Source organism: Electrona antarctica, assembly GCF_951216825.1.
Source record: "Electrona antarctica genome assembly, chromosome: 1".
In the NCBI taxonomy this organism is placed as follows: Eukaryota; Metazoa; Chordata; class Actinopteri; order Myctophiformes; family Myctophidae; genus Electrona; species Electrona antarctica.
This window is the reverse complement of record NC_136806.1, coordinates 9,698,570-9,723,565: the sequence shown is the minus strand read 5'-3', so window position 1 is coordinate 9,723,565 and position 24,996 is coordinate 9,698,570. Positions and strand designations below refer to the sequence as shown.

Here is a 24,996-nt window from a genome sequence, read left to right as displayed (position 1 = left end):
CAATCATTGTTGCGTTGACGCCTTGTGACGGCTCTTCTCGGCGCACGCCACCGTCGTAGGCTACGGCGTCGGAGAGAAGCTACACCAGTGGTTATCAAACTTCTCAAACGTTTTCATGTCGCGGACCCCTAAATTAATTATTTTCCCGGGGACCCCCATCTGAAAAAAATGCCAAAGATTTTCAAACAATGCACTGGCGCGGGGTCATCCCCGCATTTGACCACCATCTGAGAGTATAGGCCTACACAAATTATACACTCTTTGGTTCCATTTGTACACTCAGCCACGTAAGGGTCCATTTGGTTACTGTCTATAACTATGATCTGGTCCATAGCCTTACTGCTCTTGCCTCTTGCCAGTGTAATGCTTAATTGGGTCGTCCACTCACAGTTAACAGCCTTTGTATTGAGTTTGTGCTTGAAATGTACTGTAATTCTGCAAACTGTTAATAAAATTTTCAATCAATCAATCAAAACCTCCGTAATGAGACGGCATTAGAGGGATGGACGGTCCAGACCATCATGGACCAGAGATACTATTAAACTATTAATAATGTATCTGGGAACCCCCTCAAGGACCCCTGGGGCCCCAGACCCCACTTTGAGAACCACTGAGCTACACTACATCAGTGGTTCCCAAACTTTCATTTCAAGGACCCCCAAATTGGCATTCATTAGCCCACGGACCCCCATTTGAAAAGATATGCCAGGACCCTTGCATAAGAGAATAGTTTTACGGCTCTAGCATGTGATTCTCAACCTGTTTAATTTCAAGGACCCCCAGTTTGACATGCATTATAGTCCACAGACCCCCCCATTTAATGGAATTTCTATCTCTGGGACTGGGACCCTCAATTTATAGTGTAAAATCAATGTTAATTGAACTCTGAGACTGTACAAATGGAACCAGACCCATATGGGTCCATTTGGTTCCAAACTATCATTTAGCTGGGGACCCCCTGCAACCCCCTCAAGGACCCCTGGGGGTCCCCCGGACCCCACGTTGAGAACCACTGAGCTACACTACACAGTCAGCCGGGCTGCTGCTGGTGACGTCCGTGAAGGGGGAAGGCTGCTCGCTTTACTGTCGTCGGGGAAGGGAACGAACTGAACTGACTGAGGAAGAGGGAAAATGGCGGACCTCGAAGACGTAACGCTGGACGGGAGACCGCTCCAGTCTCTTCGGGTGGCGGACCTCAAAGCCGCCCTGGAGGAGCGAGGGCTCCCGAAAAGCGGACAGAAAAATGCGCTCATCAAGAGACTCAAAGGGGTGAGTTGTTATAACGCCTGGGCCCGGGCGGTGGTGTGTGTGCGGGGGGCTCGCATCCTCCGCGGACTGGTTGCTGGACTCGGAACTGAAGGCCGACAAACTGCCTACTGTTAGCAGTTAGCGGCTAACGTTAGCGCTAGTTGGCTAGTTAGCACGGAGCTCGGCGTGCAGTGTTATTCCTTAGGCTGAACTTTTACACGATGTTCCCGACCGTCGTGTAACGTTACATCAGCAGCACCGCAAACATGCGTTGAATTAAACTCCCAACCAAAGCATTTATTGGTGGCAAATTATGCTAACATGTAGAAGGCTATCTTGGCTAATGGTGTGTGTGTGTGTGTTTGAGTTGTGGCCTCAGTGGTTGGCTTGCTGCTGCGTGTGTGTGTGTGTGTGTGACTGTGTGTGTGTTTTGACGGTAAGTCTGCCTCAACTCCACGCATTGTTGAATGTTGATGGGGGAGGTTGGCCAATTTGGGAATGGGAACTAGCTTGTTGGCTAGCACAGTAACTTGCAGTAACTTAAAGTTGACTTTTATGCGCCGCCTAATTGATTGAACCCATATGCTATTACAAATTACTATTCTTTTACAATTTTAGGGAGCCTGCGTAACGTTACAATTGCGTTGCTAAATTGCGCCTGGTGTGAATGTTTACATTGCGTGGTCTCCTAGCTGGTGGTGACTTGTTGGCCCATTGTCCTTCTTAGTACTTGGTTTTGAAGTTGAATGCAATGAATGAATCCCTAATGGCATCCATTAGGCATAGCTTTGATGGTCCTGTGCTCAATATACTAGTATACTATTTTAACACCACTATTTGCCCTCTTTCAACAACCACTGTTTTTTAATATGCATACATTATTTAAAATGGGAACTGTGCTCAAATACATTCTCAATCAATAAGCGGGTCTTAAAACAACCATGTAAGTGTAACCGTATAGACTTAAACGTTTGTTATGCAAGAAATATATTTTCCCGTCTGCACAATTTTACAGGTCTGCCGTAGACACAAAGTTTAATTGTAGCGCTCTCCAGCCACAGGTATTTGTCAGTTATTTACATTGTGTTAACAAAGTTTAATATCTTGTGTCAATAACAGGCTCTCATGCTGGAGAACCTACAGCGAACGTCCACCCCCCATTCTGGACTGCAGCCCAACTCTCAGGTAAGGTGCCACGGTCTGAAAACACCACCTTGTGGCATCTTCTGTGACGTCCTCCTGGTGGCTTGTTTTCAGTGTTTTGTCTCTGCATTTTCAGATTGGTGAGGAGATGAGTCAGAACAGCTTCATCAAGCAGTATCTGGCCAAACAACAGGAGCTGCTGAGACAGCGCCTGGAGAGAGAGGCCCGGGAAGAAGAAGCCGTTGACGAATCTGATGGTGAGAGAGACTTGAAGCGTAAACCTCCTCCTCCTAGTAATTGTGTTTTTGACATGCACCCACACAATGCCGTCCATTGTAGATTAAAGTTGTACTGTGTTTTGTGCAGACCAAGAGGACCACGCGGAAGTCAACAACAGTAACTCGTGTCCTCCTCCAGCCCAGGTCAGATGTCTGAGTTAATGTTCTTAATGTTGATTATTATTGTTGTATGTGCATGACTTTGAACATATTGCATGCTTTTACAAACTGTTGCATGCTTGCATGACCACCGGCTTATCCATGACATCCACCTTTTTAGTTGCAATGTGCCGAAACTGTAAAACTGAATCTCACCTCCCTTTCCATAATCAGGAAGCTACACCGGCGTTGGGAGACTCACATAAGCCATTCGCCCCCTCTGATGGAGAAGGCCTGGCTGGCCCAGCTAACGCGGGAGAAGGGAACAGAGGCATGTCTAGTCCCCACGCTTCTGCCCCAGGATCCTTGACCATGCGCGTTGCTGGTGGTGAGCATAGACCGGAGAGGTTCCCCACATCTAGCCAAGGCCCGGCCGATAGTGACGACGAGGAGAGTGACGAGGGCGATGAGGATGGAGAGGATGATGACTGGGACAGCAACGCTAGGAGGAGGAACCTCGGAGAGCCGGCCAGAGGACCTGCGGCCAGAGGAGAGCGGTCCGGAGACTCCCGTCAGCCCGCGCAGCACGTCCCGCCCCTCTTGTCTCCGCAACTTCGTCAACCCACGCCCCCGCCTTCCCCTCCCCCAGAGTTATCATTTCCCCTGCCCGACACCCCCAAACAAAGCCCCCCTAGTCCAGACGTGCCCCCAGCGAGGCAGCGTGCATCCAGCACCTCCAGCTCTGGTTCCTCCAGCAGTGGCAGCCGCAGCAGCAGCCCAGAGCCGCAGAGGAGCGGGCACGCTGAGCGCAAACCTGGCCCGCTGACCCTTCTGGCTCGCAAGATGGAGTCTGAGGGGGCTTTCTCAGGAGTTGGGTGGCACAACCGTGATGGACAGTTAGAAAGGCAGGACGGCAATTCTGCTGCTGCAGCGTATCCTGGCAGGGTGCATAACGAAGGCACCATCTCTGCCATCACCCACACAGCCAACACTTCCGCCAGCGCACAGTTCCCCATGATTCCAGGCACCAACCAAGGCGTCATAGGTGCCCATCTTCCCCACAGTCAAGTACCTGTGAGTGTGCTCAGGACCACTGCAGAAGAAGAGAGGGAGCTTCAGTTTGAAAAAGAAAGGGCCCTTGAGCAAGAGAGACTTAGAGCCCTAGAGCTGGAAAGACAAGAGAGACAGCGCATGCTGGAGCAAGAGCGAGCCATGGAAGAGGAGCGAGAAAGGGCCCTTGCACGGGAAACAGAGGAGAGAGAGAGGGCCTTGGAACAAGAGCGCTTAGAGAGAGAGAGAGCTCTGGAGCGAGAGAGGTTGGAGAGAGAGCAGCGAGAGAGGGAGGAGTGGGAACGAGCTCTGGCCAAAGAGCGAGAACAAGCTCTGGCCAAAGAGCGAGAACAAGCTCTCGCAAGCGAGAGGGCATTTGAGCTGGAGAGGCAAAGATCCCTGCAAAGGGAAAGAGAGGAACAGGAAAAGGTTTTACAGCGAGAAAGGGAAGAAAAGCAGAGGGCTCTGGAGCAAGAGAGAGCCAAGGCTTTAGAGTGGGAGAGACTGAAGAGAGAGAAGGCTCTGGAGCAAGAAAGGCTAGAACGAGAGAGAGAGGAGAGGATGGAGAGAGAGAAGGCTCTGGAGCAAGAAAGGCTGATGCGAGAGAGAGAGGAGAGAGAAAAGGCTCTAGAGCGAGAAAGGCTGGAGAGGGAGAGGATGGAGAGAGTGGAGAGGGAGAGGATGGAGAGAGAGAAGGCTCTAGAGCAAGAAAGGCTGGAGAGGGAAAGAGTGGAGAGGGAGAGGATGGAGAGAGTGGAGAGGATGGAGAGAGAGAAGGCTCTAGAGCAAGAAAGGCTGGAGAGGGAGAGAGTGGAGAGGGAGAGGATGGAGAGAGTGGAGAGGATGGCGAGAGAGAAGGCTCTAGAGCAAGAAAGGCTGGAGAGAGTGGAGAGGGAGAAGATGGAGAGAGAGAAGGCTCTAGAGCAAGAAAGGCTGGAGAGTGTGGAGAGAGAGAATGCCCTGCAGCAGGAGATGTTGGAGAGAGAGAAGGCCTTAGAGCAGCAGAGGTTGGAGAGGGAGAGATTGGAGAAGGAGGCGGCCTTGGAGAAGGAGAGGATAGAGAGGGTGAGATTGGAGCGGGAGAAGGCCTTAGAGCAGCAGAGGTTGGAGAGGGAGGCGGCCTTGGAGAAGGAGAGGATGGAGAGATTAGAGAGAGAAAAGGCCTTGGAGCAGGAGAGGATAGACATGATGGAGAGACAGAAGGCCTTAGAGCATGAGAGGGAGAGATTGGAGAGAGAGAAGGCCTTGGAGAGGTTGGAGAGGGAGAGATCGGAGAGAGAGGCAGCCGTGGCGAAGGAGAGGATGGAGAGACAGAAGGCCTTAGAGCTGGAGAGAGAGAAGGCCCTGGAGCAAGAAAAGTTGGAGAGAGAGAAGGCCTTACAGCGCGAGAGCATAGAGAGAGAGAAAGCCGAGCAGGAGAGCTTGGCAAGAGATAAAGAGGTAGCTTTGGAGCAGGAAAGGAAAGAGAAGGAGAGGAAAGAAAAGGCATTGGAGCAAGAGAGGCTAGAGAGGGACAGAGCCTTGGAGAATGAGAAGCAGGAGAGGACAAAAGCTCTTGAGCGTGAGCGGTTGGAGAAGGAGAAAGCCTTAGAGCAGGAACAAGTTGTGCAGAGAGACCAGGAGGAGCGGGCGAGGGCCTTGGAGCTGGAGAAAGAGAAAGCTAAGCTGGCTGAGAGAGAGAGGGAGAGTCACCTCCCTCTGTCGAAGCGTGGCCGTGACCTCACCCCTCTCCCCGCTGTGCCCCCTGGCCTCATCACCGGGCCAGGCAGTAAGCCGCTGATGGAGGCAGGTGAACAGGAGGGCAGGGAGCCCCAAGTCCAAGCATCCCGTAGCCAGCCGGGAGAATCTGGGGCGACTGTGTCACCGTCTCAAGCCACGCCTCTGCCTCAGTCCTCGTTCAAGAAGTTCCGGTTCATAAGGGACACCCCACTGTTGTCCCCAGGCAATCCCATGGTCATCAAGCGGCCCCGCACCTTCTCTGATAGCCCCCAGCCTCAGGCCTTACCCCTCACTCCCCCCACCAAAATCGCTGAGCGTATACCGGAAGGGCCCCCAGCTTCCGAACAGGAAGCCCCGCAGGTGCCCGCTCAAGTAGTTATTTCCGGGACACCTGGTGCTAGACCCGAGAAGGAAAGCTCCGTCGTTACTACACTGGTCCAGAGTCCCCAAGAAGAAAGGGCCACGAGCCTGGCAGCAGGTGCAAAAGCTAAAGCAGATTCGAGGGAGGCAGAGCAACAGGAAACAAAAAAAGCGAAAGAGGTGGATGAAGGAACTGCCCCCTCAAGCCCGACCGGGGCTGCGTTGCAGAGAGGAAGAGATGAGAAGAAGCCAGAGAAACAACGTAGACAAAGGTCCTCTTCAAGCAATTCATCCTCCTCTGACTCGGATTCTGGGTCTTCTTCATCTCGTTCGTCTCGCTCATCCTCGTCATCCCATGACAAAAAGGGCTCTGCCACCAATAATAGAAAGGTGAGTTGTCTACATATCACCTATATCCTTTTGACAAAACTACGCCAGGAGTTTATGATTTAAAGTTACTGACACCACTTTAAATCCCAGGTTCCCACTTATTCCCATTTAGCTCCCTAAATGGTGGTGCTGCTAGCCCAAACAAGTAATCTAATCATGCATCATGCTAGTCTCACAGCAGTGTATTAAATGAGAGGGCGTACATTTTAAAATTTTCATTATCAACCCGTTTCTTTAACGATGCATTTGACGAATAATCATTTTTAATATGCTTTTGTATTTGCACACATTAGAGCCCTCCTCGCACACAGGCAGAGAAAATGAAGAGCGATCCCTCTCCTCAGGACAAGGTGAAGGTGGAGGCACAGGTTGAGGACGCAGCGGCAACGCCTCGTGCCTCCCTCCACAAAAGAGGAGTGTCGGTGGAAGAGGACATGGCTGTTGAATTTAGCCCCAGCAAGGTCAGTGTCACTTTAACCCATTTTGGACTGATGTCGATTAAAAAAAAGGCTTCTAAATCATAATAGTTTTCCGAAAAACCCATGTTTCTATGTCAGTTGTGCTCAACTTTTTTCATGTCAAGGACTCCCAGAATTATCTCTATTGGGCCATGGACCCCCATCTCAAAATATGTTGTTCCAGGGACCCCCCAGAAGCAAATATTTTAGTTAAAAATGTTCGCTCTGAAATATATATTCAAAGATTTGCACCACATTTTCACGACTTTTCAAAAAATAGCAGACCGAGTGGCGCACTATGAGCTTGTAGATCTGCTATTTTTCAATAGCTAAATTATAACATAATGTTTAAAACACCAAAAGGGGTTCCCGCCCAAAATGGGTTAATTCAGCACACTTCAGTGGGCAGTCAGGCCTGTGCGATGCATTCATCAAGGTTTGTGACCTGACCTTTCTTTAGAAATGTCACTTTAATTAAAATTATTATACGAAATCATGCTAGGCAGAGACATCGTCATGGTGGGTTTGTGCCTCACTGAGTGTGTTGACGTGTCGTGCACCCTCATGGCTGGAAATAATCGGGTCATGGCTATAATTTGAAGCACTGCCATTACAGCAACAACCTGGGTTTCTCTGCATACCCATTTTGTCGCTTGTGAAAACGTCCCATAACCATTGAAGTTGTTACTTGATCCTTGACATGGCCAGACAGATCACAGGTATTGGTCTGGAATCTCTATGGAACCTGCATTTCCAAGGGGATTAAAACAAAATGTACCTGGTGATAAACCAGCCCCATATTTGCATACTGGGCCCTGATCAGTCCATCACTACTTCGGAGGCAGTGAAATCCAATCACGACTGCCAGAGCAAATCAGCTGAGGGCTTCTTTTTTTGCAATGGCAGATTTGTGTGTTTGCATGACCAACTAAATTGAAACATTTGACAAAACAGACAAATCATTTTTTTAAATGACCCTCCATTAAGATTATTTTTGACATGTTCTCACTACCATGCTGACCTTTTCCGAACCACCAGAAGCCGATCGTTGGAGTTCCTGCAGAAGAAAAGAAACGGGCAACAGACAGCGAAGCAGAAGAGGGAAAGAACGGAGACAAGCCAAGGTGTGGTTTTCACTGCTCTCGTGTTTATTATGAAACACGCTACCAAATAAAATGCAGGGGCTGGGCAGTGCCTGGAGTCACTTAACAATCACTTAATACATGTTTATTTTATAACGTATTGTTGTTTTAAAGCTACAATCCGTAATTTAACCAATCTGTATGGTAGAGCATGTTACTATAATATAAAAAAGCAAATATAATTAAACTCAACGGATCTGCAGTGGTTGGAGGCAAGGAAGATGGAACAAAAGATCAGACATCTATTTTATGACATTTTCTTGTCCAGAAATTCCGGCTGGCAGATCTGTCGCACTGGGAGGCAAACCACCCTGGATAGTTGATGGAATGCATTTGGCTACAGTCAATGAGAGCCAGGTGGACCATCTTATGAATAGACTCTTATTTCTGAATGATTGAGACCAGCCTCAATTAAATTATAGTGAGCACATTTGAAAACGAGTCATCAGTAACCGTGTGACATGTCTTTAATTTCAAACGGTTCCATTCCTTGGTTCTATCTTCCTTCGTTGGAAGTGGTCTCCTTACTCTTGCATTGAGAAATGTCGTGTGGGTCAGGAGTCAGGACACCGTGACGTGTTGCTAATGTTGGTGAAGTTACTTGAAGCCGACCGAAGTGCACCGGATTGTGTACACTATGTGCCGCCATCTTTATTGTATTTTGAATATTGTTCAAATGACCTCCATCTGGGGAGCGAGACAACAGACACAACTACCTTTTAAATACATATTTATATTCTATGTATAAATAAATTCACCATTAGAAGTCTACATTGATAGATATATGACTAGCCGTCTATGTGTGGGTCGTCCTGTGTGTCTCGGTGTGTAGTCTGATCGGGCTCAAACATTGCCCAAATTTGGAGAGGAGACACATCAGTCAGTGATACACAACTAATGTCACACGATTTCCACATGAATTAGAGATCCACACTGTTCCCACGTCGATCCTGAGATCCACATGTAATTTATTTTATTCAAACCTGAGGTTGGCCCATCATGTGACCGAACTGACTGTGAGAAATGACAGTCAACATATGTGATTATTACTGAAAATAATACATAAGAATAATAAGTAGCATTGTGTGTGTGTGTGTGTGTGTGTGTTTGTGTGTAATCAAACGCACACAAAAAAAAATCGATGGATGTTCTATAGCCTCAGAGGATCATTCCAAAAGACAAGCATAGCATTGTTGTATCTGGTCCCATTGTTGTTTTGAGCCATGTGTGTGAGATGTGTTACAGGGCATCTGGATTATGGATTAAGTTACGCTGTCGACCAAAGCACCGAGTTGGGCCATTGAACTCGCTGGGGATAAAGGCATTCATTCACTGAGACATAAATATGACTGAAGGCAGAAAGCAGTTATTTCTTGCGGTGTATAAGAGTAACAGTTTAGTTTATATTATCCTTTTCATATGTAGCAGCTGTGATATTGCAGTCAGTGATATCGTGAAAATTGACTATTTATTTAGTGATGGTACACAGTAAGAAAGGATGTACATGAGTTTACTGTGAAACCACCTTGGCTTTGGAACACTACACAACACATTTATTCTATAGAGTTTAATGTTAGCCTTTGTGTATGAAGAACGGATTTATATATATGTGAAATGATAAATCCTTGAATGCAGTATGAGAATATCAGGTGTTGGATTTCTTGTCAGGCATGTTTTCAGACTGCCTTGTAGCCATCGTCGTTGTGAGGATGCGCATCCTTTTTTTTCCTTAATGCCTCACATTTCTCCTTCGCAGCAACATGGCTGTGCAGCCTGGATGACTTTAATGGGTCGATAACAGGATTTTGTTGCATCCGGAGGCGCATAATAACCGAGGTTATTACACTCTGTAGCTCTACGTTGTCCATTCCAGGTTTGGTTGACAACCGATGCAGACAGGAATGCTTTCAGAGCGGACTAGAATTTAATGAGAGGGAGGTAGGAGGAGAGCGGGAGCGCTTCTTCCGACGCAAAGGCTTTTCCCCCTCCTTGTATAGTAGGAAGCCAGATGGTTTTAGCTTTTCGCCCATCTGACACTAATGGAGTGAATTGATGTATTGTGGATTTCTATAGCGCGACGTGGGCTGGGGTGAGGGGGCATCCATTCATCCGTCCGTCAGCTTGTGTGCTCGCGGTGTGTCCTTTTTTAAACGGATCAGGTCGAAGCATGGACCTGAAGCAGCTCCTGTGCATTTCTCATTTTCTGTCATGCTTCATGCTTCATTTGTGCTCCGGCCGCCGTACGATGGTGTCTCGCGCTGAAAGTAATAGATCTCAAGCTCGTCATCACATCACATTGTGAGATTTTATATTAGATGGCCATAGTACTTTCGGCATGGGACACCGTTGTGCGTCAAAGTAGAAAATCGGACTGGGAGAACGAGTACAAGACTCGCATGGCAAGAGCTTAAGTAATGTTATTAGTGGGGGGGCAAGCTGTTGATGGTCATTAAAGATTTTTATCTGCAAGTCTAGAAGTGTTGCGGTGGATCGTTTTATTTATTTGAAACTAAATTCTGAAATGGTTTTCCCCTTTCCATCCCATCCCAAATGCCCCTTCCTCTCTTGTGTACATTTCACGCTGTTCATTCAGGGAGGTGAGGGAGACTGCCATGACCGAGCCTGAAAGGGTTCCAGAGACCAGCGACGAGGTAAGGCTGAACTGCACAAGTCTCAGGTTTGTTAACAGTGACTGGCTGAGGACTGAGAAGATGCACCCAACCATTCAATACTTGTTTTCTTATTTTCATTCACAGCTCTAGTTGAAACTGAGTTAGATAGTGTGCCTTTTTTTTTTAGTTTGAGTAGACTTGAAACAATTTAGTACTTTAGACTTTGCTTGCCTTAACGGCACGACTAGTCTGGCAGGTTTTGTAACATGAAAAGCAGGAAAGGAAGCGAGCAGGTTTTGTAACATATCAATTACGTTTCTTAAATGAGCCCCTTTGACAAGTTTAGAATGTATGTTTTATGTAGATTTCGATTTGGCTGTCTTTTTTTTTAAAGAAAATCAAAACCCATGCTGGCACTGTCTTATGGCAGGAAGCGGCGTTGGGCATTCTCTTATTGTGGCTGATGTTTAAAACCCAATTGATTGCTTTGTTATAAAGGTGCTCTTGCCTCTTCCATTGCCCCTAATGGTACCTGCATACTACTTCTGCCACTGCTACTGGTGCACCTGTTCCACTGTCCCCAAGAGCCCTGGGTTGACCACAGATAGGCCCCTGAGTCTGCAGCACTGCAAAGGGACAGCCCTGGCAACAAAGGCCATGTTGTCACGGAGATGGCTCACAGAAGCTACTGATTGGACTAAAAGCTTGAGCGAAGGCTTCGGCTAAGTTTATGAGGAGCCACTTCTGGCCAAAACCACTACCACGCTTTTTTTAAAAGGTGTGATGGAGAAGAGATGACCAAGTCCACACATGGACCACCAGCAAAGACACTCCTGAAATCCTATTGACAATTCTATTGGTGGGTTTTACGTAGTTGGCGCAGCAGCATATGGACATTATCCGCCCCACAACAAAGTTACAGAAGATTGGGTTTTATTGGACCATTTGCTGATGTGTCTGGATTGTGATTGGCTTTTGAAAGGACACTTGGGTTTTTTTCTTTTTTTAATATTTTCCATGCCTAGTGAATCTCTGGAGACGCCGACGGTGTCCCTGTTTGGATACGTTTGAAGTTTTGAAGAGCCCATCATTTTTTCAATCGCCCCAGCCTTTGCCTGTGCGTTGCCAAATGTCATATTGGCTGCATAGGGCACTTGGCAATTGGGTCCCTTTTCTACCAGTAGATTTTTACTACTTGTGTGAACATTATGACCTTCCTGACCACCAAATGAAACTGGACACTGATACAGAGATTCCTGGATTTCTTTGTGAAATAACTGCTAGAAAACCTTTTTAAGATCGCCGTTTAATTGGACTTGACAACAAGAAAATGCACAAAGAAGCATACGCTTCTTCTGAAAGGACTAAAAGCCTCCGATCCATGGACTTCTTGCTTTGGCCAAAAGCATTTGCAAGGCCCGTCCAAAGAACTATTGACCCCATCCTGCCAGCCAACCGGCTATCAGATTTCCACCCAAACATCTCGGCCTCCTTTGATTGGACCCTTGTTGCCTAGAATACAGTGCAGTCGTGATTGGGCCATATCCAAGCCAGTAAGGATCAGGTGTCAGTGGTACCGGGGAATAAGTAGTCTTTTTCTCAATGTTATTCTTCACTCACCAATTGTTAGAAAATGCCTAGTTTTCAGTTGGACCCTCCCTTTTACTTATGTATGCTGCGGGGGGGAGGAGGGGTTATTTATGGCTGCTGCAGTTTTGATCAAAGGTGATTCTAAACAATCTTTAAAAACATATATATAATCTTGACATACAGTAAGACAACAATTTATCCCAGTCTTTAAGTGCATTTGGGCATGATTTTAAAATGATACTATTTATTGTAGCTCCATGGAATTTGAACTGCAGTATTGCCATGTGATTCTTTCGTGTTTGATGGACTGCAGTCTGCAGTGCCAACCCATTGTGCCTCCAAATTTCCAATTGATCACATTCAAACTCATTTGAAGTAAAGTAATGCTAACAGGAACCGTATGCGCAGTCAACGGGCTTGGGTTGGAAAGCAATTTGTGGCTAGCAAGCAGCTTCTATCATTCACTCCCTGTTCCTACTCGTCTTCCTCTCTCTGTTGTCCTCCTACCTGCCCTCCAACACCTACCTGATCCTTGTGTCTCCATCCATAGTGTCTGCCTCGCTCACCTCCCCTCTGTACCTCGGGGGCTTGTTCTTATCTCCTTCTGTTTCAGACTCCCAAGGCCTTCACAGCCCGTAGGATCTCCCTTAGCAGTGAGTACACCTTCCTTCCTGCCCCCCCGCCCCTACCCCCCACCAACTCCTTGTTGCACTGCCCTCCCTTCTTTTCCCCTTCTTGATACTGTATAAATGTATTCACATCGTTCCTGTCGGGGTTTAATAATGCCACCGATAAAAGATTTCAGGATTTGTAACTGCAACCTGCACAATTGCATGCTCTGTAGAGGCTACGTTAACTGTAGACGACACGGTAAATATGTTTGTGTTTGTGGTTACGGACGCTACGGCACGTGAACTTATGTGTGCATGCATGGCTCCGTTTGTGGTAGTTTGTCCTGTACCTGACAAACTCTAACCCATCTTCCCCACAACAGGCAGCAAGGCATCCCCGGGCAGAGGCAACAACGCCGAGGGCGAGCAGGATTCTGGTCGCAAGAGGCGGTGGGGATCCAGCACGGCTGTCAAGAAGCCTTCCATCAGCATCACCACAGATTCACTCAAGGTATTTATTGCACACGCATTCCCAGTTGGGTCACGTTCTCTACATTATCGACCACATGAAACCCTATTCTGGAGATGTCATAATAGGTGAACCTTTCTCGACTATTTGTAGTAGAGGGGGGAGGGGGCCAAGTATAGAACACTGGGGGCCCTTGTCAGCTAAGTATATAGACTTTATGGCCCTCATTTATCAACCGTGCGTACGCCAAAATATGGGTGTACGCCGAAATTACCGCAATTTTCGGCATTTACGATTTGCGCCAAAGATTGAAAATGATCTTGTGCCAAGACAAAACTCACGTCTGGTCGGGAGCTGTCGTACGCTTTGTCCTCACCTGTTTTTTGTCGTAGAACAGCGGAGCAGCATTGTTTGACCAACTGAGAGGCTGTCACAGGCATCGAAACATATGTATTCACTCCTAAAATGTTTATATAAGGTATATATGGGCTAAATACATGTAAGATGTGTCTTTGTGTCATATGAAATTAGTAGGAGATTTCCAACTTTACAAGTAATTAAAATCGCGCAATTAAAAACAATGTTGCAAGTTAGATGCTTAAGCCATTTAAACAGTGTTTTGCATGAGCGCATACATGCGAGGATTTGGGCTGTCTGTGCTGAAATATTTCCATGACGGGACGTTGGAGAGTACTATAGGCTAGTGCAGTGCTGCAGCTGCGGAGAGTCCCAACGTGGGTAGCCTACTGTAGCCTAATCTACAGCAGGCCGATGTCTTTCTGGAGTTACGGTATGTGCAATCTCCTCCTCGTTTAATAAACCCGACGCGTCGCTCGAATGCCAAATGTACCGTGCCAGCGCACGTGGGAACCGCATCGGAGATATAGGTAGGCTACCCAGCCAGCCCACCACCACCAGTGCCCAGCCACTGCAGCGACTGCGAGGCAATCTAAATAGTCTGTCGAACGTGCGGTGCATGGTCAGTTGGTCACGGTCACGGACGGACCACAGTGATAGAGACAGACAGACAGACAGGACAGGAGGAGCGCCTATGCAAAACAGCAGCGTGTGTGTGCCTATTTGTTATTTAATTCATGGTTCACAGGTTCAGGTTTTCGTTCACCAATATATCTTGTTGTATATTAAATTAAAAAGACTTTAATAATTTAATATACAACTAACAACACACAGTGACAGTTGCTCGCAAATTGCGTGCGTGCGTGCGGGGGGGGGTGATGCATATACTCTATGGGTGATGCGGGCAGCAAGGGAAGCGAAGCGAGAGGAGAAACAGACGGCGTAGTCCTACAGCTTTATTTAATTCATGCAGGTTTATTTATTTAAGATACAACAAGTTGCTTGTGCGTGCGTCTGTGTGTGTGTGTGTATGGGAGGGGGCAGCAGAAACTTTTTTTCCCCTGTAACCATGGTTTCCAGGTCGTATTGCAGTTGTTCATGTCGCAAAACCGAGGGCGCGGCTAGATTTTATAGGGCGTGCCAGATTGATTTCAGCCGTCACATTTATCACTGCTAGGAATGAAATTAGGAAGGAACAGCTGTCTGCGATCACTTTGTAAATGCCGACCCGACGTGGGTGTACTACGAATCCTACACTCGAATTTGGGGCAAAATTTCCACTCGATTGATAAATGAGGGCCTATAAGTGGTTAAAGTTGTGAGTTGTTACGGTCAGATTACGTGATCGGAAATCAGGGCAGATCACGTCATTGTGTTCTATAAAAATATAAATATCTGATTGGGAAAAATCCGTATCGGCAGATACTCAAAATCAATCGATCGGATTCGGATCGGGATCTCGATTTCTAGTTAAAAGGTTGGCATAAAACTACGTAACTTGTGTTAACACCGTGAGCGGCAAGGACGGAGTTCAATCAATTAGTAGCGTTCAGGACGGAGATTGCTAAAAAGGATGGAGATTATTGATATCAAAACCGCATCGCTCCACAGGCTGGGAGCATCTGTTGCGCAACACTCAATGTTGTTTTCCGGTGGGACGTCATCGAAAATGCCCCCCCTCATTTTAGCGGATGAGATCGAAAATCTTAAAACGTGAATAACTCTTGATCTAAATCATTCCGTCCAATTCTAAGCAAAGATTATATGTTAGACGGCCCATTGCGGTCCCGTCGTTAGAATTAATCATACCTCCCGTTGTTGTCGATCGCCTCGGGAGTGTTTTGGCTACATCAAGCTACTCCAGCTGCATCCGGTCCGTCGCTCAATGTGCTCCGCTGCTATAAATCGCTGGGCGCTATGATTTCATGAATTACATAACCCCAGGCGTTCGGGGTGTTAACTCTTGTTCCTCTATACGAGGTTTAATGTGTCTCACTTGCACCATTTTCCTCAGAGCAGTGCGTTCATTCTACCGTCCACCACCATGTAAGGCTGTACCTTAGCCCTTTTTTTAGGCCTCGAACTTCGGCAGGAATTTTCGAGCGAACATCCGGACCATTTGTTTCTAATTAATTAAAAAAAAAATAACCTTTGAGATATCCGTCTCGATCAGAGCGCAGCGCGTCTCCCCTGCTCTTTATCAATCTCTCTCGTCTCTCCCAACACACACACACACACACACACACACACACACACACACCGTCAAGTGGCTCCGCGAAAACAGCTGATCTGCAAGCTCATGTGAGCTTGCTGGCAGGCAGCTAAAACAGCGTATATTGCTCGTTATTTGTCCCACCTGTGTATTCTCAGAAGCTCATTGAAGTGCTTAACAATGATCAGAGTTCCCTGCTTTTTGTGATGTGATGCTAGAGAGCATATGCTAATATGTCATGGCTAAGAACGGTTCCCCCTGTCAGCGATCATGGTGTGTGTGTGTGTGTGTGTGTGTGTGTGTGTGTGTGTGTGTGTGTGTGTGTGTGTGTGTGTGTGTGTGTGTGTGTGTGTGTGTGTGTGTGTGTGTGTGTGTGTGTGTGTGTGTGTGTGTGTGTGTGTGTGTGTGTGTGTGTGTGTGTGTGTGTGTGTGTGTGTGTGTGTGTGTGTGTGTGTGTGTGTGTGTGTGTGTGTGTGTGTGTGTGTGTGTGTGTGTGTACTTTTGTTTTACATGCTCATATCGCATTCTCGCCGAGATATATTTTCGAGTTAATAAAAAAAGGGAAAAAATAATATTTTTTATTTAATAAAAAAATAAAAATAAAAAAAAACGAATGGTTCAAGCCCATTAAGTGCCAACCCTAACGAGCGAACATTCGAACCTTGAATGTTTGGGGACAGCCTTACCACCATGACATCATGTGATCATCTCTGGCTCTTTCCTTTTCTCTCACAGTCTCTGATCCCAGACATCCGGTCGTGTCAAGGCCAAGAGGCCGTGGTGGACCTGCACCCAGAGGAGACTGTCCTCTCTGCACCCGAGGACGACGAGCGCCCTGAGCGCCCTGAACGCCCAGAGCGCCCTGAGAGGCCTGAGCGCCCTGAACGCCCTGAGCGCCCTGATCAGGACCTCCAGATCCGCCGGACCGTCACACAGGTCAGTTTCTCCACACTGTTGTTTTTGGCAGCAAATTTCTATTTTAGTTTTTAGTCATAGTCTTTGGAATGAAACTTGGAATGAAACACTGTTTTAGTGTTAGTCTAGATTTAGTCGACTAAATGTCTTGTGATTTTAGTCTACTAAATCTACAGTTGATTTAGTCGACTAAAATGTATTTTGGCGGGCCGTGATGGCGTCGTAATGGCTGATTTTACACTTAGTTTTAGTCATCATAGCTTAGTTTTTTAGTTTTCGTCAGTGAAAAAAGGTAGTCGACGAATATTTTTCGTCTTAGTTTTAGTCGACAAAATCAACAGGGGCCAGTTTCTTATGCCTGAATTTATACGTCATTGTATAGCCCTTCTACAAGCCAACTGATTTATCTTCACAACTTTAAACACACACAAAAAAAACCATTTAGCCACAACAGTGTGGTCTATATAACCCAGGGGTGCCCAAAAGGCCCAAAAGATCGTGATCTACCAGTAGATCACAAAGGCTGCAGGTAGATCACATGACATGCCCCTAAAAATATATCATTTAAATATATTAAAAAAAAAGACTGTCATCTGCCACTTGACTTGTTGACTTGATTGACATCCAAAAGGGCCCATCAGCTATGCAATACTTTGTTTTCAAGAGAATTACAAAGTTATATATAAGAAAACACTTCCAACTCTTATTTCCACCCCTCCATTTCCCCATTCCAAGTGTGTTTGTCTTTGAAAACACCATCGCCGCTGTTCCAAAGCCCCCTCAGGTACATTTGAAAACTATGTTCAGCAATGGGATAACCTGTTTGGTGGGTAGATCTGCTCAGATCGGTGAACCGCAATACGATCCATCGTCTGTTTTCGACCGGCACCCGCCCCTCTAGGACAGAAATAAAACGGGCTGGGCCAGCCTAAAATAACCCTAATCAGTATTCACTCCATGTATCAGCATTCGTACTATTGAAAGCCAAATGAAAATATTCATGTTCGGAGCCACGGTGGAACAGTCTGTAGTGCTGTCGCCTCACAGCTAGAAGGTCCTGGGTTCGCTTCATGCTGGGGGGGGGGGGGGGGGGCGGGCGTTCTCTCCTCCATCAGTGCCCATACCCGAGGCGGGGTTGGCGAAAAGGGCCTTTCTGTGTGGAGTTTGCATGTTCTCCCCGTACCCTCACAAAAAACATGCAGTAATCCTGGTTACTGCAAACTACCTCCCCCTGGCCAGCCGGGGCGCCTGGTGGAGGGGAACATGGCTGAGGGAAGTAGGGGTGCTGGGGGGGCTGTAGCACCCCCTCCCCCCAGGCACAGCCCCCCCTCGAACAGGAGGGGACATCCTTGAAACAATATGCTGTATCACAGTATTGGCACCTTATCCTGGTTAATTGCCTGTGTCAGTTCGTTCATATAACTTGCGTGTGGAGAGGGAAAGTAAAGGCCACGTTTGCGCGTGAAAATGCGCAAAAATGCGCGTGCATGATGCGCGTGCACGCGCATTTTCGCGGCGCGCGCTACGCGCGCGCACCCCCTACTAGACGCTCAGCCCCTGCGAGTGTAAAGTACTTCCCGCGGGCCTGGAGGGGAAAGGAACTGGTTGGAATAACGTGTTCCTTCCATGCGCTACGTCCGGCCGGGGAAACTCTCCCCTGCCAGGTGAAATGAAGCAGCGTGGACTACTCGTGTATAGAGGGAAGCATGAAGTCAGTTCGCCTTTTCTTTTATGTGAAGGTGGTGCCCAAGGAGACCCAGGAGAATGGGCAGAAGGAGACCAAGAGGAGCAGACAGGAGGACCTGGAGGAGGAGGATCCAAAGGGGGGACCGCAGCAGCAGCGCGAGAGGAGGAGGACAATGACCCAGGAGGAGAAAACAACGGACGGCTCCTTTACCGCTGCCACGGATATGGAGTCACCGCCGCCGTCCCACGTGAGCCACGATGTGGAGATGAATACTGGTAAGCAGTCCGTTTACAGGCAATCTGAACAGTTTGTGTGCCCTTTCAACATTTTCAAAATAGTGACCCAGGGTGCCCAATGTTATTTTTGACATTTTATTTATTTTTTATAAAAGTCACAAACATTTGGTGCTCAGCCAATCAAATCATCGCTATGGGTTACGCACAGACACACAAAGCTGGGTATAGGAGGGGCTAGCACCCCTCAAAAATAACGAACTACTACATGTCACCCTTTTTCCTCATGTCAGTCGATCTCAGCCCCAAGCATATATTTGTTTAAGTCTATTTGTTGACGTATGTTTTGAAATGCTCACAGAGAAACGTTCCCCTTTTTCCTCCTAAACCTCAGTGACCCCAAGCGACACCCTCATCCGTCGCTCCATCAGCCAGCAGAAGTCGGGCGTGTCCGTCACGATCGACGACCCCGTCCGCCTGGCCCGCCAGCCCTCACCGCCGCGCGGCAAAGTCTCCAACATTGTCCACGTTTCAAATCTGGTGAGAGGGGGAGCCCTTAATAATCACATTTTCACATAGCGGTAGTACAGATTGTCTTCAGTACAGTGTTATCTAGAAGAACAAGTGTCTCAGTTGTACAACTTAATGGGTGGAAGTGTGGTACTAATCTGGACCGGGGTTAAGATTCCAGTCCCCACTAGGCGACTTATCTAAAACATGCATTATGGCGTCCACTGAATAGATGTATTCATTAGTGTTGCATCACAGTCCTCATGTATTTGCTGCTACTACTGTCTGTCATTGTTTCCATTTGGAATGTACAATCTATTGTTTCCGTCTTGGCCGAAATAATGCGCAAATCAGTACATTTTGTTTTGTCAAATTCAATGAATTTCTTTTACAAAATATTGAGTATTCGATAAATCCTATCAAAATTGAGTGAATTGTGGTGAACGTAGTGATTTCATGATGGCATTGTGGCAAAGCGAATTTGAGGTCGGATGTATAACCCTGCAATGTATATCAAATCTATCTAGACAATATTTTGAACTCCTGAGTATGTTTAATCATTATGTTATACTTTAGCTATTGAAAAATAGCAGATCTACAAGCTCATATGAGCTTGTACGTCTGCTAACTTTTTCTGTAGGTGGTAGTTGATGCAGTGTCTCTCTTTATGTTGATCAGGTCAGGCCGTTCACTCTTGGCCAGCTCAAGGAGCTGCTGGGTAGAACAGGAAGCCTGCTGGACACCGGCTTCTGGATCGATAAGATCAAATCACACTGTTTCGTTACGGTAAGTTAACCCATTTTGGGCAGGAACCCCTTTTGGTGTTAGCATTATGTTATGCTTTAGCTATTGAAAAATAGCAGATCTACGACTGACATAGAAACATAGCTTTTTCAGAAAACTGTCAGGATGTAGAAGACATTTTTAGAATCTGATCTCAGGTCAAAATGGGTTAACAAAGGCGACGTACCACAACACCGCGTGAACCCCAAGTTCACAAATGTATAAAATTTGTAGGTTGTAAGTGAGGGAATAAGTAAAGCAGGTATTTTATGTTGTAATGCAGTGTTTTTCAACCAGTGGTCCAGGGACCACACATTGTCCTTGAGGGGATTGCAGATGGTCCCCAGCTAAATGATAGAGAGTTGGTATAGAATATAGATCTTTAACTCTTGAAAGCGTCTGCACAATTAACCCATTTTGGGCGGGAACCCCTTTTGGTGTTTTAAACATTATGTTATAATTTAGCTATTGAAAAATAGCAGATCTACAAGCTCATAGCGCGCCGCGCTACGAGCTTGTAGGTCTGCTATTTTTTTTTAAATCGTGAAAATTTATTTCAGAAAACTGGAGGATTTAGAAGATGTTTTATTTATTTCGAGGTCAGGCCTAAATGGGTTAAAGAATGTAGAAGAATTGTTATTTTGATCAACGCTTGCCTGTTCTCTCTATCTATGGTACCACATCAATACAGCATGATGGAATTGTGGACCGAGGCTTATCCAACGACAACAACATATTCTAAGTATTGGGTCTGAACGGCTACATTTGGTCAAATGGTGGACCGTGGCTCAAATGCCGAACAAATCATGGACCTTGACATGGAAAAAGGTTGAAGACCACTGTTGTAATGCTTCTATGTTCCTTTCTTATAGTATGCCAGTGCAGAGGAGGCGGTGGCTACCAGGGCAGCTCTCCATGGGGTCAAGTGGCCCCAGAGCAATCCCAAAGTCCTTAATGTCGACTTCAGCCAGCAAGAAGAGGTGAGGCCCTGCCTTGTAAAACGGGCAAACCCATTTCCTGATAGCTGTCAGTGAGGTATTTCACTCACACGCTTCACATGTCAAGCCTGCTATTAACCCAGAGCCATGTCTCCATCTGGTAGCTGGACTTCCACAAAGGCCTGGGCGCCGCCGGCAGACCTGGAACCCTGGAAGACCACGTTTCTGGGCCCGGCAGGGGCCGAGGGTCCCTCCTGCCGTCCCTCCTGCCCGAGCGAGACCAGTGGGCCGAGCGCGAGCGCGAGATGGAGCGGCGCAAGAAGGCCGGCGCGGAGCGCGAGTGGGACCGCGACAAGGTCCGAGAGTTCGGAAAGCCTGGAGAGGAGAAGGAGGGCCAGAGGCGGTCGCGTTCCAGAGAGAGGAGACGCAAGGAGAGAGGCAAGAGCAAAGAGAAGAAGACGGACAAGAAGGGTGAGCGATGAAGACTCCTGCGATTTTAATTTTTAAGGCCATTACATTTTTGGCTTATATACAGTTACTTAACCACATTGACTAACTTGACTCTATTTTGGGTACATTTTCAATATTACGTGGTTAAGTTTTGTGGTTAAAGCCTTAGCCTTAAATATATATATATAATAGAATAATATATCAAAGTTGAGTGTCTTTTTCAGCATCCACAGAAATCTGAGTTTTGCTGTTTAGGCCGTTTCTCAAGACTGTAGGCATGACTGATCACGTTTTGATTGACATCTAAGGTAGTCACACTCACAAGCAGCAACGGTCCCTTCCAGGACATTTTCGTTGTAAAACTAGGATTTTGTGGCCTTGCGTAATGAATGAATCCCAGCACACATCCATTATCAAGAAAAAAATCTGAGTGTGAACTGAGTGGCGCAACTCCCCCCCCCCCCCCCCCCCCCCCCTCTCTCTCTGGCACAACAGCGCCACTTTTGGTACTCATTGGTACTGGTGCTCATAGTCACATAGGTAGGTTAACACGGACATTGCTGTTCCTTGGAGTGGTTGCACCACTCAAACTTGAATCACAAACTTCTAATGCTTTTTAGGTGTTTTCTGTTCTGTACATAAGTCCCTAAATGTCATAGTTAGAATGCTACTGTGGATTTGGGTTTCCACGGTATTTAGTACAATTCGAGAGGAAAATGACTGTCTGTTGGGAGGCCTTCTTCAGTGTCATTTTGACATTGAAAATAATGACATGGGACTGAGTCACAATGCCGTGAACACTAACAAAACAAAATAAATAGCCTAGACCTACTATATGCTTAATTTATACATGTTGCATGTTAGTGTTCACGGCATTGTGACTCTCAGTCCTATAATACCATGCCCTAAATATGGCCACCAGGGTTAACCACATGTACCCTAGCATCCATATTCTGGACATGTCATGCAGACATGTCAGCAAACATTCAGTGAAAATAGCAGATCTACAAGCTCTATGAGCTGAGAATGTAGATCTCAGAGATTTGGTGAATAGGGGAAAAGTGATGGGACTGCAAGCAAAACACTTATACACTTTATCCAAGGCGCTTTACATAGATTGTGCATTACATTCACCCATTCACACACCGATGGCGGCGGAAACCATGCAAGGCACCAACCAGCACATCAGGAGCAATTAGGGGTTCAGTGTCTTGCTCAAGGACACTTCCGACACTAACTCTGGGGGAGCCTGGGTTCAAACAGGCGACCTTGCGGTTACCATCCAGCCACTCGTACCCCTGAGCCACCGCCGCCCTATGGCTGCGTCTGGCCATGCGGTACAGAGGGTAAATGAGCCACCGCCGCCCTATGGCTGCGTCTGGCCATGCGGTACAGAGGGTAAATGTGGTGTCTTGTTTTGGCAGAGAAAGCAGCCGAGGAGCCTCCGGCGAAGCTGCTGGACGATCTGTTCAGGAAAACCAAAGCGGCTCCGTGTATTTACTGGCTCCCTCTCACAGACGATCAGGTGAGATGAGGAAGAGGTCCAAGTGTCCTGAAATATGTTTGCTATTTTCCAGGCCCAATTCAGTATTAAATTCAGTTAATTTAAGGTCTTTAAAATTTGTTTCCAGAATCCGTCATTAGAAATCTGCCAACTTTTTTTCATTTTTCCCCCTGTTCCAGTATGTCCTGCGGGAAGCCGCCAGAGTGGAGCGCCAGAAAGAGCGCGAGAAACGACGGAAGGAGGCCGAGGAGGAGTTGGATAAGAAGAAAGAGGAGCAGCGCAAGGAGAGGATGAAGCCCAGCGGCGGCAGTGTGGCGGCGGTGGCGGCGGCAGCCAGCGGAGACAAAGCCGAGGTAGACAAGGACAAGGACAGGGAGAGAGACAGGGAAAGGGACAGGGAGAGGGACCGCGGCGGCAGGGATAGGGACAGGGAGAACGACAAGCGCAGGGATGGGTTCCGTCAGCCGGGTGGAGGTGGAGGGGGCGGTGGAGGGGGTGGGGGTAGGGGTGGGGGTAACGTCGGCAGTGGCCGGCGTTCCCGTAGCCGCAGTGACCCCCCGCGAGACAGGCGGCGCTAAAGCTCCTCTGCCCCTCTATCCCCAACCGGATGGAACTAGTGTCCACCCCACCTGCTACCCACCCACCCACACACCCACCCACCCGTCACTCACTACATGTACTTTGTTAACAACTTAAGACCCCAACGGAGGACCAACTGATGATATAGTCGCCATCTTTATGAGAGCGGCGTCACCCCCTTCTTTATTTTTTAAAAAGCACACATACACGCCTATACAGACACATACACAGAGGCATTCATCATGCTTATCTAATTAGGGGACCACAGCCTTCTAGCATTGTTAGTTCCCAGGCGTGCCGTTTGTATGTCTCTCCTGTCGGGGGGGAGGGGTGGGGGGGAGGTGGGTTTTTCGGTATTCTTTCACATTTGTTGCCTTGTTGGTTTTTTTTCTTGTATGTTTGTTATGTAGTCTTGACAGGACAGCAGTATGGCATGTGTGCTCATTCTAATTTTCTAATTTTAAAAAAGATAAAAAAATAAATAAAAAAAACTTCGCCCCCTTATGTGTGGCCACCCCACCCCCAAAATAAGTCCTAGGTGCTGATCACAACTTCCAGTGGCGTGTTTTTGCCACCTTCACAGTTTTTCTTTTTAATAACGGCTTTGCGATATCAGTGAGGAGTCCATTCGTTGCTGCATGCAGTCAGTCAGTCAGTCAGTCAGTTCACAGGCTTTTTAACGTCAGCCCTGCTCAAAAGAGACAGGCCTCCTGTCCTGGCCCTCTCCTAGGGTCCACTAGAGGGAGACAGGCCCCCTGTCCTGGCCCTCACTGGCAGGGGACAGGCCTCCTGTCCTGGCCCTCACTGGTGGGTGACAGGCCTCCTGTCCTGGCCCTCACTGGCGGGGGACAGGCCTCCTGTCCTGGCCCACTCCTAGGGTCCACTGGAGGGGGACAGGCCTCCGGTCCTGGCCCACTCCTAGGGTCCACTGGAGGGGGACAGGCCTCCTGTCCTGGCCCACTCCTAGGGTCCACTGGCGGGGGACACCTAGGGTCCACTGGAGGGGGACAGGCCTCCTGTCCTGGCCCACTCCTAGGGTCCACTGGAGGGGGACAGGCCTCCGGTCCTGGCCCACTCCTAGGGTCCACTGGAGAGGGACAAGCCTCCTGACCTGGCCCTCTCCTGCGCTCCACTGGAGAGGGACTGTGGCCCTTTGCGCTACCAGATCTGGGTCTGTAGATGGGGGGGCGACTTTGGGTTCTATTTTCGGCCAGGCGTGGGGTCAGACATCTACCAAGTAAATACAGTGTTCCTTCCTCTGTCCTACTGTTTAAAAGTTTTATGGGAGGAGATGAGATTATACTGTGTGTGTGTGTGTGTGTGTGGGGGAGGAGAAGGTAATCCATGAATTTGTAGACCTGACACACGGGTTGCTATGATGTCGTTTATATCCTGTTTTGATTTGTTTTCCTCCTCCGTGCTTTTATTACTTGTTCTTCTGCCATTCTCTTTACCTTGTAGCGTAAGTACAGGCCCAAGAGGGGAGTATGCATTATTCTCACCAATGGTTTTAAATTTGTTTGTTTTTAAAAAAATAAAATCATGATTTTATCATTTTTTAGTATAAATGCTTACATTGTTCTTTTTTTATTTTCTGTTTTTGTTTCGAGTACGCCTGTAAGTGGTGAATGTACAAATAATAAAAATTCAAGTTTGAAA

At 47.5% G+C, this 24,996-nt stretch overlaps 1 protein-coding gene across 1 annotated transcript; it reads left to right on the top strand.

The window, feature by feature from the left end:
• The first annotated feature begins 1,036 nt into the window (after positions 1–1,036).
• On the top strand, positions 1,037–24,996 carry acin1a (apoptotic chromatin condensation inducer 1a). Its single transcript, XM_079510050.1, has 18 exons — positions 1,037–1,269; positions 2,368–2,433; positions 2,528–2,648; positions 2,758–2,813; positions 3,003–6,287; positions 6,581–6,748; positions 7,784–7,869; positions 10,481–10,538; positions 12,703–12,742; positions 13,084–13,211; positions 16,474–16,674; positions 18,393–18,615; positions 18,968–19,113; positions 19,762–19,869; positions 20,739–20,846; positions 20,969–21,275; positions 22,679–22,779; positions 22,938–24,996. The coding sequence occupies exons 1-18, from the start codon at positions 1,132–1,134 to the stop codon at positions 23,334–23,336; spliced, it is 5,739 nt and encodes a 1,912-aa protein (XP_079366176.1). The 5' UTR covers positions 1,037–1,131; the 3' UTR covers positions 23,337–24,996.

Bases quoted from the DNA above. Each gene is read 5' to 3' on its own strand.
- acin1a (XM_079510050.1), top strand. From the start codon at position 1,132: ATGGCGGACCTCGAAGACGTAACGCTGGACGGGAGACCGCTCCAGTCT. The intron at 6,288-6,580 runs GTGAGTTGTCTA...TGCACACATTAG, and splicing joins CTGCCACCAATAATAGAAAG to AGCCCTCCTCGCACACAGGC. The intron at 20,847-20,968 runs GTGAGGCCCTGC...TCCATCTGGTAG, and splicing joins ACTTCAGCCAGCAAGAAGAG to CTGGACTTCCACAAAGGCCT.